Genomic DNA, 17,500 nt, shown 5'->3' with positions numbered 1-17,500 from the left:
TTTATGATTACACCGGAAGGGAGAGAGAAGGAGAGGGAGAGGGAGAGGGAGAGGGAGGGAAAGGTTTGGTTTTTTGATATTCAATTGAAAACTAGAAACCTGAGTCTTCGCTACACGCAATTCGGTGTGTATGCGTGTGTGTTTGTGTGTGTGTGTGTGTGTGTGTGTGTGTGTGTGTGTGTGTGTGTGTGTGTGTGTGTTATTCAAATTTCTTTTCCTTTACTTTTTTTTTTTTTTATGTGTAATATTTTTCTCCTTTTATTTGATTTTATGAACTACACTTTATTTGTTTGTTTTCTTTTTAGATTTTCAGTCATAAGTTCATAATTATAATAATAATAATAGACAACAACAACAACAACAACAACAACAATAACAACAATAATACGTGTTCGAAAATCTTTAAGACATACAAATTCTTATAGTAGTAGTAGTAGTAGTAGTAGTAGTAGTAGTAGTAGTTGTTGTTGTTGTTGTTGTTGTTGTTGTTGTTGTTGTTGTTGTTGTTCTAGTTATTGTTGTAAAATTACTGTTTCAATTATAATTAACTTAAACATCTACTCCTCATCATCTTTCTCCTCATCCTCCACCTTTCCTTCTTTTTCTCGTTTCCTCCTCCTCCTCCTCCTCCTCCTCCTCCTCTAAATCCTTGCCCTGCGTTTACACATTTACCGAGACGGAGGGAGGAAAAAATGAAAGGAAGGGGAGGGGGGAGAAGAGGAAGAGGAGGGAGATATCACGCTTTTGGGGAGGAGGAGGAGGAGCAAGGACTATGTAAACAGGAGGAGGAAGGGTCTCTCTCTCTCTCTCTCTCTCTCTCTTACTATATATAATTCATTCCTATCTATAATCGTTAATTTTACTCTCGGCGTGACGATTATATTCATGATTCTCTCTCTCTCTCTCTCTCTCTCTCTCTCTCTCTCTCTCTCTCTCTCTCTCATAAAAAAAATCACTCTCTCCTCCCTCCATCCTTCCCACATCTTCGTCTCTCCCTCTCCCTCTGTCCCAGTATCGAGTGAGAGAGAGAGAGAGAGAGAGAGAGCGTGTTCGGAGCTTCGGCACAGCGTAACGAATCGCCCCGGGGGTTCACGCGGCGCCACGCTGAACCCGCTCGAGTATTCATGAACGCGAGCAATGTTGGAGTTTGGAATCAATTACCTCTCCTGCAGGTTGCCATTACGAGAGAGAGAGAGAGAGAGAGAGAGAGAGAGAGAGAGATTATTTTTTTTATTTTTCGTTTAATTTTTTTTCGTGTTCTTGTTTTATAATAACTATCTCTTTCTCCTTCTTTGTTTTATTCCTATTACTATTATTATTGTTATTATGTATTTATTTTTATTATTGTTTCTATTCTTCATCTTCTTTCGTTCTCAATTCCTCTCCTCTCCTTTTCCTCTTCTTCTTCTTCTTCCTCCTCCTCCTCCTCCTCCTCCTTGATCGTATTTTCTTTCTTATTATTTTTGTTGTTATTGTTTTTATTATTACTATTATCAATCGTTACTCGTTCGTATTTCTGTTTCTCTTTTCCTTCTCGTCCTCTTCCTCCTACTCCTCTTCCTTCTCCTTTATCTTATTTTCATCACTATTATTATTGTTGTTATTGTTTTTATCGTTACTACTTTTATTCAACTTTTCTGCTTCTCATTTCCTTTTGTCCTTCTCCTGTTCTTCATCTTCTTCCTATCTTCCTCCTCCTTTCGTCTTATTTTCAATACTCTTATCATTTTTGTTATTGTTTTTATCATTACTACTTTTATTCAAACCTTTCTCGTTCTCATTTCCTTTCGTCCTTCCTCCTCCTCCTTCTTCTCTTCTTCCTCCTCCTCCTCCTCTTCCTCCTCCTCCTCCTCCTCCAGTACACACAGGTAATCCTCACCTGCCCACGCCCCCCGCCGAGGCTCAGGTGGGGAGTCCTCACCTCTAAAGCCTCATTATACACACAAAGGCTCCTCCTCCTCCTCCTCCTCCTCCTCCTCCTCCTCCTCCTTCCTTCACTTCTTCCTCTTCCTTGTGTTCGTTTTTGTATTCCTTCTGATCCTTTCCGTCATCTCCATTCGTCTTAATTTTCTTTCATTCTTTCTTCTTATCATTGTTTACTCTTTTCTTTAGTTATTTTTGTTTTCATTCTTATTTCATATCTTTATCTTTCATCCCCCGCCATTTTTCTACTTTCCTTCCTATCTCTCTCTCTCTCTCTCTCTCTCTCTCTCTCTCTCTCTCTCTCTCTCTCTCTCTCTCTCTCTCTCTCAGCCATGGACATCCTTTTCCTTCATTTATTTTGCTTTCCTTCCTATTTCGTGTATTTTTCCCTTTTCCAGTCGCATTTCTTCGTTTATTTCTTCTTTTCTTCCCATTTCACGTGGTTTTTCATCTTCCGCCAGCACCAACTCTCTCTCTCTCTCTCTCTCTCTCTCTCTCTCTCTCTCTCTCTCTCTCTCTCTCTCTCTCTCTCTCAGCCACCTCCACCCATCTATCTGCTGCCCATTCACCCATTCACACACCCATCCGTCCCGATAACAAAGCCTCGCTCGCCACCAGAACAACTTTCCCGCCCGCAACAATGATCAGCTGACTTGTAAACAGACATCAGCTGACTTGAGTAAACAAAGAGCGGGCCGCCGGCAGCTCCACAAAGGGTGAGCGCTGCGGGGGGTGGGCGGCCCTTTAGGAACGGGTAAAAAGTAATGAAGAAAGGCTAAGGAAGGAAGGAAAAGGGAATAAAAAATGTTAGAGGTGAAGGGAGAGAATGAAGGAGAAACTGTCTTTTCATCTTTGGATTCTTTGTAAGGTGGTGGTGGTGGTGGTAGTGGTGGTGGTGGAGGTCAAGGAGGAGGAGAATTAAATAACAAACAGTTGTCCGTCATTGAGAGAGAGAGAGAGAGAGAGAGAGAGAGAGAGAGAGAGAGAGAGAGAGAGAGAGAGAGAGAGAGAGAGAGAGAGAGAGAGAGAGAGAGAGAGAGAGAGAGAGAGAGAGAGAGAGAGAGAGAGAGAGAGAGAGAGAGAGAGAGATTGAAAACAAGAATCACACTTCCTTTTAACGCATGCCCCAACACACATACACTGCCCATCATATTAAAATTATTCCTTCTTTCCTTTCTTCCTTTCCAATCCCTCCTTCATCGCCTCCTTCAGACACAGTCACACTCACCATCCTTGGCTTTCTTCGGGTCGTCGTCCTCTTCCTTTCCCCTCAGGAGTCTGGAGATGGCGGAGACTGAGGGCGCCGTGTTTCTGTCGCAGAGGCCGTCCTTGATGAGTCTGGCGGGTGGAGAGAGAGTAGGGAGAGTTACTTGTGAGAATAAGAGAGAGAGAGAGAGAGAGAGAGACGTGTTAAGAATATGTTATGGAAATACAGAAGCAGGCAGGGAGTTCCGGGGTTTACTAATATAAGGGGTGAAAGACTGAGAATACTGGTTAACTCTTTCATTAGGGAGATAGACAGAACAGTAGTGAGAAAAGTAAAGGTAAAGAGAAGTTTATTCCATTTATCGGTACTACTTTGGTACATGATCTACACAGTTAACGCGATCTACCAGTCAAATTCTGCTTTACTGTGCGATCTCGGTGCTTCATTGATTCTTTATAGCCTAATTAGAATATTCTTTATATATACATACTTTATAAAAAATTGAATTGATAAAGATAACAGTGATAACAATAATATTAAACACAACAATAGGTATAAAACAAAAAGGTAGCGAAACGTACTTAGAGGCAGACAATACTTGAAATACGAATACTATCACAAATACATTACAGCGCCAATAAAAGGGTTTTGCGTGTCTTTCAAATGAAATGTGGAAATTTAAGAAACTATAACTTTGTTTCACATTGATGAGGAAAAGTCTGTAGCTACTTCATCTCCCGAAATTACACAATAGCTATGCATCAGAAGAAGTATCGAGCTTTGCTGGACTTTTTGACACCACTAAGTAATCCGAAATAATGAAAACGATTTTAGATACATAAATTGGTAAGTAAATAAATAACGGCGATTACGATGAGCGCGACGGAGATAACGATGCGATTTTTCACGAATATCCACGATAACGATGCGGTTTTCTAAGACTTTCCACGATAACGATACAATTTTCTCAATAACGATTCGATTTTCCACGATAACGATGCGAGTTTCCACGATAACGACGCCAGTTTCCACGATAACGGTGTGATTTCAGTTTCTACAATAATGATGCGATTCCATGATAACATGGCAGGCGTAGTGACACCTATACGCCATTATAGTGTATTTATCTGCACAGGCACCAGGACGAACCCTTCCTTTCACCCCTAAAGAACTCCCCTCGTCTTGCCAGTGTCCGGTGCATGGCGCATAGCGAAACCAGGACTAGTGTTTTCTTTATCTCTGGAGAATCTTTAGTATATTTTCTTGTTGTTGATCGCAAGATGAAGCATAGATCGCATATCAAAGTAGAACCCATTTATTTACCCATGCATTATGACACCCATTTTTTTTCGTATTTCTTATATCAAATTTAGCTTCACATTGTTTGATCCCGAAAAATCTCGTTTTATTATCAACACATAGCTTCTTTTCAGATATTCTTCTATTTGCCATAATAAAAAAAAAAGCGCTACTTCTCCCACTTCAAAAATTGCCGTGAGCCAGAATCGAACAGGGAACCAGAGAGAGAGAGAGAGAGAGAGAGAGAGAGAGAGAGAGAGAGAGAGAGAGAGAGAGAGAGAGAGAGAGAATTAGAAAAAATAGAAAAAAGAGGAAACAGGAGAGGGAAGGATGAAAGGAAGGAGGGAGAGTAGCGGAAATGCACGAGTGAGAGGGGAGGAAAAGGGAGAGGGGGAGTGAGGCAGACCTGTATGAAGTGACATGAAGGAGGAAGAGGAGGAGGAGGAGAAGTGTTGAGAGAGTGAGTGAGTGAGAGAATATGTCTTAGAGAGGAACGGACAAGGGCGATGCTAATGAGAGAGAGAGAGAGAGAGAGAGAGAGAGAGAGAGAGAGAGAGAGAGAGAGAGAGAGAGAGAGAGAGAGAGAGAGAGAGAGAGAGAGAGAGAGACGGGGGGGGGAGAAGAACAAACAAAATGGAGGCTGCATTGAACTTGGGAATGGCTGTGAGAGAGAGAGAGAGAGAGAGAGAGAGAGAGAGAGAGAGAGAGAGAGAGAGAGAGAGGGATGGGGGGTAGGGAGAGGGAGAGTACAATTAATGCTTTCAGGTGCCCAAAATGATTACTTTGACAGGTGTTCATGCCACGATTATATATGAAGGAGGAAGAGGAGGAGAAATACAAAGGAATACAAAGGAAGACAAACAGCAACAGACCCCTAGGTACTTACTAGGCTGTTTGTGGAGACTATCTACTAACTACCAGTGGTAGAGACAGGACAGCAAAGCAGAAGAGGAGGAGGAGGAGAAGGAAGAAGAAAAGGAGGCTGGGATGGAAGAAGAAGAAAAAGAAGAAGAGAAAGGAGAGAAATAAAAAGGAAAGGGAAGGAATGAAAGGATATAAAAAGATGTTGAAAAAAAAGAGAGAAAATAAATGAAAAGAAGGCAGAAGATAGAAAGAAGGAAAAATAATAGAAGAAAGAAAAAAAGAGGTAACAATTAAAAAATAGAAGAAAAAGTCGAGAAGATAAAGAAAACGAAGAAATAAGAAAACATTAAAAAATAAATAAAAACAAAATAAGAAAGAAAATAGAGAAAGGTCAAACAAGACAAAATAAAAGATGAAAAGAGAATGAAACAAGCTAAAGGAAAAAGAAGATGAGAAAGAAAAGAAAATGACAGAGAGAGGAGAGGGGAAGAGAGAGAAGGGAGAGGGGAGATAAAAGAGGGGAGACTTCTTAATCCTTTAGGTGACTGACATGAGGATGACCTGACCTGACCTATCCTGGCTTCGTGTGTGGAGTCATTAGAGATTAGGTGAGGGGACGGAAACTGGTGACGGGGATAGATGGAAAGGGAATAGAGAAATAGATGAAGAAGGGACATGCGTTGATAGATGAAAGAACAGTCAGAGAGGAAAGATAGATGGAAAAGGGAAAAATGAAGATAATAGTGGATAAATGTAATATGATAGATGAAGGAAATGAGAGAGGATAAGGACGATAGCTGAAAGGAGAATAGGTAGATAGATTATGATAGACAGAAATGGTGGATGGACGGAAAATAGATAAAATAGATAGATAGATAGAGAATGTTTGATAAATGCACAGGTGAATAGATAGATAGACAAAGATAAATAGATAGCGGATAGAAATAGAGATGAACATTTGACGGATGGATAGATAAATAAAGAAACATATAGAGATAGATGGACTAGAGTAGATAGACAAATATACGTTGATAGATAGATATACAGATAGGTGAAGACACAAATATATAGAAATTAAATAGAAAGGCAGAGTAGTAATGGTTGGAAAATAGATAAACAGATAGACTGATTATAGAAAAAAACAAAAATAAAAAGATAAAAATAGAGATTGATAGATAGATAGAAAGAGACAGCCAGAAGAGAGAGAGAGAGAGAGAGAGAGAGAGAGAGAGAGAGAGAGAGAGAGAGAGAGAGAGAGAGAGAGAGAGAGAGAGAGAGAGAGAGAGAGAGAGAGAGAGATGGAAAGTCAATAAAAGACAGAAGTACAGATAGAAGAAAACAGACAGAGAAAAAATAAATAGACAGATAGACAAACGGACAGACAGACAAATGGATAAAAAAAAAAAAAATTGACAAATGAATAAATAAATATATGAATAGAGGAACAGATACATAGACAGACAGACAGACAGACAGACAGAAGGCTCTCTCTCTCTCTCTCTCTCTGAAACGACCACCGGCATTTCCTTCTAATCATTTCTTTTCCTTTCTTCCTCCCTTCCTTGCTTTCTTGGATTTTACGCTATTTATTCTCCTCCTCTTATTCCTCCTCCTTCTACACTTCTTCATCTTCCTCCTCCTCCTCCTCCTCCTCCTCCTTACTTCACTTTTATTCCCTTTTCATTTTTCCCTTAACTCATTTGTATCCAGTGCTTTCTCGCTCCTCCTCCTCCTCCTCCTCCTCCTCCTCCTCCTTCTCCCGTTCACCTGTGACTGGCACCTTTGTCCCTCCTTCTCCTTAATTCCCCACGACACTCTCTCAGATTACACGGCACTGGCTTGGCCCCTAAATCAGGTCTTGGCTTGCACCGTCGGAGAGAGAGAGAGAGAGAGAGAGAGAGAGAGAGAGAGAGAGAGAGAGAGAGAGAGAGAGAGAGAGCGATAAATAAGCTTAGTCTCAAGTTACGTTGATATAAATGATGGTCAAAGTAAATATCATCATTCATTTCTCTCTCTCTCTCTCTCTCTCTCTCTCTCTGTCCAAACAACATTCATCATGCACTCAATAGAGCTACCGAGTTTTTCATTCATTCACCAATTTGCATGGACCACGAATGAAAGCGAGAGCGAGAGAGAGAGAGAGAGAGAGAGAGAGAGAGAGAGAGAGAGAGAGAGAGAGAGAGAGAGAGAGAGAGAGAGACAGGTTTTCTACACACTATAAAGAAAAGAAAAGTACTTTGAGAGATGAAGAACGCAACGAAAGAATGAAAAGGAGAGAAATAGAAAAAAATGAATGAAGGAATGAAAGAAATAAGAACAGATAGATAAATACGTAGATAAACAAACAGACAATAACGAGGAAGAGAAAAAAAAAAAAAAAAAAAAACAAGAGAAAAGGACAGAAGTAGACGAAGGTGTGAATGAATGAACGAAAGGAAGAAAAGAAGGAAGGAATGAAGGAAGGAAGGGAAGGAAGGAAAGAAGGAGGAGGGGACCGTGGCGTGTGGCGGACACTGATCGCACCACTAACATAACGCTATATTGATTAGGCAACCATGCACGCAATTGTCAAAAGGGGAGGAAGGGAGGAAGGAGGGGAAGAGGGGGAAAGGAGGAAGAGAAGGAAGGGAGGAGGATGAAAGGGAGAGAAAGAGGAGGAAAATAAAAGAGGAGAGTGAAAAGGAAAGAAAAACGGAAGAGGAAATGTAGGAAAAAGGAGAGGAGAAGTGAGAAAGGAAGGAAAGAAGGGAAGAAGGAAAAGATAGAAGAGAATGAAGGGAGGGGATGAAAGGAAGAGGAAGAGAGTGTGTGAGAAGGAAAATAAAAGAGGAGGATAAAAAGGAAGGAAAAAAAGAAAGAGAAAAGGTAGATGGTAGAACAAGGGAAGGAGGAGAAGTTAGAAAAGATAAAAGAGAGAAAGAGAGAAAGAAAGGAAGAGAGAAAGAGACATAGCTGACTAGAAAGAAAAAATAGAACATGAAAAAATGAAAGGAAGGTAAGAATAAAAGAAGAAATTTAAGGATAAGTGAAGAGAAATGGAAAAAAAAGAAGAAATGAGAGGAAAAAGAAAAGAGGAAAATTTGCTGAAGGTAGGGAAAAAAGAATGAGAAGGAGAGGAAGGAGGAAAAATTATGGAAACAAGGAAAGGAATGAATGAAGGAAAGGGAGAAGAATTGATATTTGGTTAGGTTAGGATAGGTTAAGGTAGGTTAGGATAGGTTAGGGTAGGTTAGGATAGGTTAGGATAGGTTAAGGTAGGTTAGGATAGGTTAAATATAAAACTCATGAACTGGTGCTGAAGGAAAAAGTAAATATGAAAGAAGGAAATTAAATATTCGACTTATTTCCTTCTCTTCTTCCTTCTTCTCCTCCTCCTCTTTTCTTTCCTTGTTTACTTTCACCGCCCAGTCAATATAGCTTATGACAACCAACACCACACACTCTCCTCTCTCTCTCTCTCTCTCTCTCTCTCTCTCTCTCTCTCTCTCTCGACTTTTCCTTCACTCTATTTCCTTCTTCACTCTGTCTTGTCACTACCCCCTCTTCCTTTTCTATTATCTTTCATTCCTCCTCTTCTTCTTCTCTCTAATATCTCTTTCCCTCTCTTTCCTCTCACTCCTTCCTTCCTCTCTTTTTCCACTTTTTCCCTCTCTTCCCTTTCAACCCCCCAGCACTTCTTTTATTTCCCTTTCATGCTGTCTTTTCTTTCTTCCTTCCTCTTCACACCTGCTCCTCCTCCTCCTCCTCCTCCTCCTCCTCCTCCTCCTCCTCTTCCTGCTCCCCTTTCTCTCATAATTAACCTTGTCAGATGCATTATTAATCAGGAAATCCAACACCACAATTACTGTCAGGTGTTAGAAGCAGGCAACCCCCAAACCTTTCTCCCAACACCCCCCTACGTTCCTCTTCCTCGCCCCCCTCACCACAGTGTCTCCTCTTCCCCTCCCCTTCCCTCTCTTCTCTCTCCCACTTTTCCACTCGTCCTTCTCTTTCTTCCTTTTCCACCTTGTTTTGTTTCTCATGTTTTTCTCTTGTTCTTTTTTTCCTGTTTTCTTGTGTTTTTTTTTTTTTTACTTGTTTTTATTTTGTTTTTATTTTTTTTTTTAGTTTCGTTTTTTTTGTTTATATTTTTCTGTTTTTTTTCTTTTTTTTCTTTCTTTCGTCTTTCTTGCCATTGTCTTTCCTTTCATTTTTTCCTTCTTTTTCATTCTTGTGTATCCTATTCTTCACCACTACTACTACTACTACTACTACTACTACTACTACTACTACTACTACTACTACTACTACTAGGCAAACCACACCTTAACTATCACTATCAACAAACAACATTAATTATCGAAAAAAAAAAATAGACAATGTAAGAAAACAAGAAGAGAGAGAGAGAGAGAGAGAGAGAGAGAGAGAGAGAGAGAGAGAGAGAGAGAGAGAGAGAGAGAGAGACATGAATTTACACTTTCTCAATCTCTATTTCTTATTCTTACTATTACCATCATTATCATTTCTCTCTCTCTCTCTCTCTCTCTCTCTCTCTCTTTTCTGGAAGGGGTGTGGGTGGTCTGGGGTCCTGGAAGTAAATGGGGGGAGGGGGTGAGAGGGGAAGTCGGGTGGCGGGTTTTTTGATTGGGGGTGAGGAGGCCGAGGGATGAGGGGAAAAGGGGGGTGAAGGAGGAGGGGGCGGAGTGTATTATGGAAAACCAGCAGAGCGGAAAATAGGAAGAAATGGCGATGAGAAGTGGGACAGTAAATGGAGGAGGAGGAGGAGGAGGAGGAGGAGGAGGAGGAGGAGTAAGCGCCATCTTGAATTAAGGAAATAATATACATCGACATTTGTGAATTTTGTTGTTGTTATTGTTTTCATTATTATTATTATCATTATTACTACTACTACTACTACTACTACTACTACTACTACTACTACTACTACTACTACTACTACTAATAATAATTACAACAATATCGAGACATTTTACACATCATCACTCTTCCCAGCCTCCTCCTCCTTCTGTTCCTCTTCCTCGTCATCGTCCTAGTCCCATTAGAAGAGAGGAACAGAGAACCAATTTAATGAAGACGGAAGAAGGCAAAAACTTGATAAAGGGGAACAAAGGAAGCAGGCAGAGCGTGGAAGAGAAGAAAAGATTCTGGATTCGCGAGTCATCTGGACCACACAATACAGCAGCAGCAGCAGGAGGAAGAGGAGGAGGAGGAGGAGGAGGAGGAGGAGGAGAGAAAGGTGTAGAGTATAGAATTAAATGAAAGGAAGAAAGTGGAAGTGAGGAAGAAAGAAAAGAATAAACTGTCATAGGAAGAAGAGAAGAAGGAAGATAAGAGAAATTAGAGAGAAGTGAAGAGGAGAAGGAGGGAAGGAGCAGGAGGAAAAGAAAAATGAAGTATGATGAAAAAGAAGAGAGGAAGTGAATAAAAGGGAGAGATTTGAAGGTGGTGATAAAGAGGAAGAGAAGAAAACGAGGGAAAAATAAAGGCTATGATAAAGGAGAGAGAGAGAGAGAAAGAGAGGCAAAAGATGAAAAGAGGACGAATGAATAAAAGGACAATAAAAGAAGAGGAAAAAAAAAACACAAATAAAGGAAGAACAAAAAGACAGAGAAGAGAAGAAGACAGAAAAGATAAGGAAACTGAAATGCAAACTGGGAAAAAAATAAACAGAATGAAAGGAACAGCAAAAAGAAAAGGAAAAAAAAAACACACAGAAGAAAATAGATAGATAGATAAACAGACAGATAATAGAAGATAAATAAATAGATAATGGAAAGGAGAAATAACAATGAAAGTATTAATTACAGACAATTGAGAAGTAAGACAAAGAAACGTGTAATTAATATAGATGTCCTTCCTTAATGAATGGGTGAAGAGGAGAGGGAGGAGAGAGAGAGAGAGAGAGAGGGACGGGGGAGGGAGAGGAGAGGAAAGAGGGTAGGATCAGGTAGATGTTTAAGGGGAGAGGGGAAAGGAGGGGGGGGGGTTTGTGTTATACCCTTAGGAATAAAGAGGGGAAGAGGAAGGGAGGAAGGAAAAAGAATGAGGGGATTGGAAAGTAGGGTGGGAAGGTAGATAGAGAAAGGGAAATAGGGAAGAGAATGGAGGAAGGGAAGGAGGGACGAAAGGAGGAAGAAATGAGATGGGAGGGAAAGAAAGGGGAAGGAAAGGGAAGGAAGAAGAAAAGTGTTAAAAAGATGAGTTAGAGAAATGAAAACGTTACGATGAGAGAAAGGAAGGAAAAACAGGAAGAAGAAGAAGAAGAAGAAGAAGAAGAAGAAGAAGAAGAAGAAGACTATTGATAAAGAGATAGATGAACAAATATAACAATTACATACGAAGGTAACAAAATATAATACAAGATACATAAAGTGAATAAACGTATAAAAAGTATGAGAGAGAGAGAGAGAGAGAGAGAGAGAGAGAGAGAGAGAGAGAGAGAGAGAGAGAGATGACATGAGGTGACCAGAATAGCAGGAGGGCGAGAAAAAATAAGATGGAGCCAGAGAGAGAGAGAGAGAGAGAGAGAGAGAGAGAGAGAGAGAGAGAGGCTCGCGGCTATCACCTAATATTTACCTTTACAATTCCCCGCCTTCTGATTACCCGTGGTTAATTAGTAAATAGGGAACGTCCAATTAAATCAGGAAGGATTGAAATAAGAACGCCGCCGTGGTGGTGGTGGTGGTGGTGGTGGTGGTGGCGGTGGTGGTGGTGGTGGTGGTGGTGGTGGTGGAGACACTTAAGGTGGCGGAAAGTAATTGGTGGTGGTGGCAGTGGTGGTGGTGGTGGTGGTGTGTGGGCCATACGGTAGATAAGTGTGTGTGTGTGTGTGTGTGTGTGTGTGTGTGTGTGTGTGTGTGTTGTTGTTGTTGTTGTTGTTGTTGTTGTTGCTGCTGCTGTTATTATTGTTGTCATTATTATCATTTTCGTTATCATAACTACTACTACTACTGCTACTACTACTATTACTACTACCACTACTACCACCACCACCACCACCACCACCACCACCACCACCACCACCACTACTTTTGCAACAACAACAACAACAACAACACTACCAATCAATAACAACAACAAACACAACACGCAAAAATCTACAACACTGGACAAGTTGACTCATGAAAAATCCTCCTCTCTCTCTCTCTCTCTCTCTCTCTCTCTCTCTCTCTCTCTCTCTCTCTCTCTCGCTCTCTCTCCCTCTCCCTCTCTCCTACTCTCCCTCACTTAGGAACCACATAATGAGAGGGTTGGGGCGTGCACGGAGAGAGAGAGGGAGTGGGAGAGGGAGAGAGGGAGAACCACCCTTACCTCTCCGTGCCCTAAGGCTTGGGAGAGGGAGGGAGAGGGAGGGAGAGGGGAGAGGGAGTGAGAGGGGCATTGTCCAGTATATTTCATTAATGTTGAAGGAGAGAGACCTACCGCGTTGTCATGGAGGGAGGGTGGGAGAGGGAGGGATAGAGGGAGGGGGAGGGAGAGAGGGAGAGTGGGTGAGAGGGAGTGAGATAGGTGGAGTGAAGAATTAATGCTGATGAAAAGCAAAGAAAATAATGTGTTTAAAAAAAAAAGCGTCAACCTTCTTGTGGAGAGAGGGAGAGATAGAGAGAGAGAGAGAGAGAGAGAGAGAGAGAGAAATAACTAGTGTGCGTAGGTGTTTTGTATGAAGTAATACGATAAGGTAATCTCTCTCTCTCTCTCTCTCTCTCTCTCTCTCTCTCTCTCAACCATCATCAATTCAATAACAAAATAAAAAAAAAGCACACAATAGAAAAACAAATAATAACAATAACAATAATAATAATAATAACAACAACAACAACAACAACAACAACAACAACAATAACAACAAATCCACACTCACCTGTCTCTTATTTCCCACGAGAAGACACCTGGGTTTTCCTTCTTGTAATCCGCCACTTTCCTTTCGATCTCCGGCGTGGCTACTCTTGGTTTGGAGCCTCCGATGACCCCAGGCCGGATTGACCCCGTTTCCTGGTGAGGGTGAGGCAGGAGGGACAGAGATTAGATAAGGAGGTGAGAAGGAAAAGAGCATAGAGTGTTGTATTGTGTTGAGTTGTGTTTGATAGTACTAGTGGTGGTGATAGTGGTGGTGGTAATGGTGGTGGTGATAGTGGTGGTGGTGGTGGTGATGGGCAGAGTTGGAGGACGAGGGAGGTTAGATAAGGTGATGTCATTGTTGTGTTGTGTTGTGTTGGGTTTGGAAAGTAGATGATGGTGGTGGTGGTGATGGTGGTGGTGATGGGAGAGTGTTTATGGTGATGGGTTCTAAATTTCCCCTCTTCTTTTCTCCTTCTTTCTTTTTTCTGATATTTTCTTTTCATTTTATTTCCACTATTTTTCTCTCTTTTCTATTCCTCATTATCGTTTCTTCAGCTTCTTACAATTTTTCTCCCTTTTTTCCCTTCACTTTTTTCTCTCCATTTCCTTTGTTTTCCCATCATTATTTTCCTTCACTTGACTTATCTTATTCTTTCCCCTCATTGTTTCTACTCTCCCATTTCCTTTCCTTTATTCCCATCACATCTTTTCCTTTCCTTTGCATTCCTTCCGTTTTTCTATCCTCACATCCTTCCATTTTCTTCCTTCTTCACTTCCCTTTTCTTAATCAGTCCCTTTACTTTTCCCCTCACACACGTTCCATTGCCCCTTACAACCATTCCCCTTTTTCCATCTTACCTATCTTTTTACCAATATACTGAAAACTTCAAGGCAAAATCTTTCCCCTCTTACGTCTTCTTCATCTTTCCCCTCACATTCTTTCCCCTTATCCTTTACATACAAGTATATAAATAATATAAAATGATATCAAATTCATCTTTTTTTAATCCTCATTCTTATTAATATTTCACTTTTCCCCTCACTCTACCCCTTTCCCCTCACTTTCCCCTTTCCCCTCACCTGGTATCGGTTGAGGATCTTGGACACACAGCCATGGGACACTCTCAGCTGGCGGGAGATGACACAAGGGCGTATCCCAGCAGCTGCCATCTCCACAATTTTGAGCCTTATATGGTTGGGCAGAGGGCGGCCGTTGATGTACACTCCCCCAAGCTGGTTGACCCGCCCCTGACCTGCCGGTGAGGTCATCCCTGGGTGGGGGAAGTGGAGAGATAAATGTTAAGATGGGTTAGGTTAAGTTAGGTTAGGTTGGGTTGGGTTGGGTTGGGTTGGGTTGGGTTAGGTTAGGTTAGGTTTGGTTTGGTTTGGTTTGGTTAGGTTAGGTTTGGTTAGGTTAGATTAGATTAAGTTAGGTTAGGTTAAATTTAGGCTAAGTTAGGTTAGGTAAGGTTAGATTAGGTTAAGTCAGGTTAGGTTAGAAGTTTGGTTGGAGTGAGTCAGTATATTTTCATATTCATTCTGCTTGCTACATATTTGGTAATTTTATACAACTTCAGAAAATTACGTGGGGATTAAAATGGTGAAGATTCTGGCCATTAAACTTCTGACCTCCATAAACCCTTCCTAATGTAAATAAAATGGTCAAACCGTACACAAATCTCAAAGTAAAAATGTGTCCCAGTCCTGAACGAGTTAAAATATTCCTTATGTTAGAAATCTGAATGAATTTTGTGTTTGTTGTGTTAGATTAAATAACATTAAAAGTTGCCATAGATTAAAAGTTTCTAAAGATTATAAGTTAAAAGTTAGGATATGTTACAAGCTGACATTCGGTAAGTTTGGGTTGATCATGTGAAGTTGCTTTAAGTTAGACAAGGCTTGATGAGGTTGAAAATTTGGTAACGTTAGATTGATTTAGCTTTCGTTAGGCTCAGTTATATTAGGTTAGTTTGGGGTAGAGGCATAACCAAGTGTGGGTAAAAAAGGTTAGGTTTGGATAGGTTAGGAAAAATTAAAAGTTGACAAGGGTTAGAAGTTAGAGGAAGTTATGTTACCTTAAGTTAACAAATCTGCTACGTTAGAATATATCAAAAGTTATTACTATTACTACTACTACTACTACTACTACTACTACTACTACTACTACTACTACTACTACTACTACTACTACTACTACTTTTATTTTTCAGTAACTTACGTGGAAGGTAATTAAATTTATGAAGTTCTGAGAATCTCTCTCTCTCTCTCTCTCTCTCTCTCTCTCTCTCTCTCTCTCTCTAATTGAAAGAGCAATATGGAACGCACGAACAAATGATGAACAAGTATTACCGTAAAGGAAAAGAAATGGAGAAAAAAATAAGAGAGAGAAAGAGAGATAATTGAAAAGACGCAAGAAGGTAAGTGGAAGGAGGGAGACTAGAAAATATCTCTATTATTCTCTCTCTCTCTCTCTCTCTCTCTCTCTCTCTCTCTCTCTCTCTCTCTCTCTCTTACTCTTCCTTTCTATTTTTCTATTTTTTATTCTTCCTTTGCGTTCGTCTTCTGTCTTTCTCATCTTCTCAGAAAAAGTATATTTGTTCTTCCTTTTTATTCGCCTCCTCCTCCTCCTCCTCCTCCTCCTCCTCCTGTAATTAGGTATCCCATGACTTCTTCCTCCGAATGGGTAATACTCCTCCTCTTCCTCCTCCACTACCACCTCCTCCTCCTTCCCCACTTTCCTCCCAGTATCCCTCCTTCCTCCGAATAGGTAAAGCTCCTTCTCCTCCTCTTTTTCTTCTTCTTCCTCCTCCTCCTCCTCCTCCTCCTCCTCCACCGTGACTTCTTCCTCTATAAAACCAGTCACACAAGTAAAGTCCTCTCTCTCTCTCTCTCTCTCTCTCTCTCTCTCTCTCCTACCTGGTGTCTAAATAGGCAATTATGGCCAGATTACAGGTGCGCAGCGACACCTGGGGCTCTTAATATCTTATTCCTGATGATATTGTCGTGTCTCGATGATTATACCTGTAATTGGATTCTCTCTCTCTCTCTCTCTCTCTCTCTCTCTCTCTCTCTCTCTCTCTCTCTCTCTCTTTCTTTCTGTCGTACCAGTGGTTTTGTGTCTTACTTGCGAGAGAGAGAGAGAGAGAGAGAGAGAGAGAGAGGAGAGGAAAAGGGTTAATCGGTAATGAGACTTAACAGCTTCTGATAACAAAGAGAAAAGGAGGAGGAGGAGGAGGAGGAGGAGGAGGAGGAAGAAGAGGAAATAGAAGAGGAAGAGATGAGGTAACTTTTCATAATCTTCCTTCTTCTTCTCTCTTCCTTCTTGCTTTCATTTTGTCTCTTTTTTTTTTACATAATATACCTCCTCCTCCTCCTCCTCCTCCTCCTCCTCCTCCTTTTTCTTCTCCCCACGTGACTGAGATGTTCCTCCTCTTCCTTCTCCCTTTCCTTCACTCGAGGACCTTACCGAACCTTGCCAGTTATTACCTCTCCCTCTCCCACTCCCTCTCTCCCTCTCCCTCTCTCCCCTCCCTCTCCCTTCAGTAACAAGAGACTACAGCAATTTGTTCTCGAGGTGACAGTTTGAAACATTCTAACTCCTCTTTCCTCCTCTCTCTCTCTCTCTCTCCCTCTCCCATACTTCACTCTCTCTCTCTCTCTCTCTCTCTCTCCGTGTCTTCTCCATCCATATCTCACGCTCTCTTTCCTTCTCTTATTTTATTGCCTCTCTTCTCTTCCTTTCTCTCCATTCCTTCATATCACGGTGTCTTTATTTTCTCCCTATTCTCTTTCTCTCATTTTATTGTTTCTCTTCTCTTTCTTTGTTTTTTGCTTTTATTTTTTTATTTCTCTCTCTGTCTTTCGGTCAGTTTATTGTGGTTTTCTTTCTCTTTCTCCATTCTCTCCTGTGTCAATTTTTTCCTCCTCCTCCTCCTCCTCCTCCTCTTCTTTATCTATCTCTATCTCTTTTAATTCTTTTCTATCTCCTCCCCCTCTCTATTTAATCGTATCTGTAAATTTATCTTTCCCTTTTTCTATTTATCTAATTTTCCTTCTCTTCCTCTTCCTCCTCTTTCTTTTATTCCTCTCTTCCGCTTCTCCTTTTACTTCAATTCTGTTACTCCATTTTTCTTTCGGGATTTATTGTAATTTCCTTTTTTTTTCTCTCTCTCTCTCTGTCTTTATTGTTACTTGTGTGTGTGTGTGTGTGTGTGTGTGTGTGTGTGTGTGTGTGTGTGTGTGTGTGTGTGTGTGTGTGTGTGTGTGAGGGCATCCATCACTTTGCCTACCCGTAAGTAATTTGTCGAGTTTGTGACGGAGGGGAAAATTCTCTCTCTCTCTCTCTCTCTCTCTCTCTCTCTCAAAGAG

General features: G+C 41.0%; 1 protein-coding gene across 2 annotated transcripts in view; it reads right to left on the bottom strand.

Annotated features, from left to right (window-relative positions):
• The window catches only part of LOC123509813 (paired box protein Pax-7-like), a 51,409-nt gene that overhangs the window by 24,627 nt on the left and 9,282 nt on the right, over positions 1-17,500 (bottom strand). For both annotated transcript variants that reach the window (XM_045264366.1, XM_045264367.1), the window contains exons 2-4: positions 14,213-14,403; positions 13,155-13,285; positions 3,152-3,261 (exon numbers count right to left, since the gene is read on the bottom strand). In XM_045264366.1, coding sequence (XP_045120301.1) covers positions 3,152-3,261; positions 13,155-13,285; positions 14,213-14,403 — 432 coding nt within the window. The remainder of the gene's footprint in view (positions 1-3,151; positions 3,262-13,154; positions 13,286-14,212; positions 14,404-17,500) is intronic.

This window comes from Portunus trituberculatus, chromosome 27, assembly GCF_017591435.1.
Source record: "Portunus trituberculatus isolate SZX2019 chromosome 27, ASM1759143v1, whole genome shotgun sequence".
NCBI lineage: Eukaryota > Metazoa > Arthropoda > Malacostraca > Decapoda > Portunidae > Portunus > Portunus trituberculatus.
This window is presented reverse-complemented; position numbering and strand designations above follow the sequence as displayed.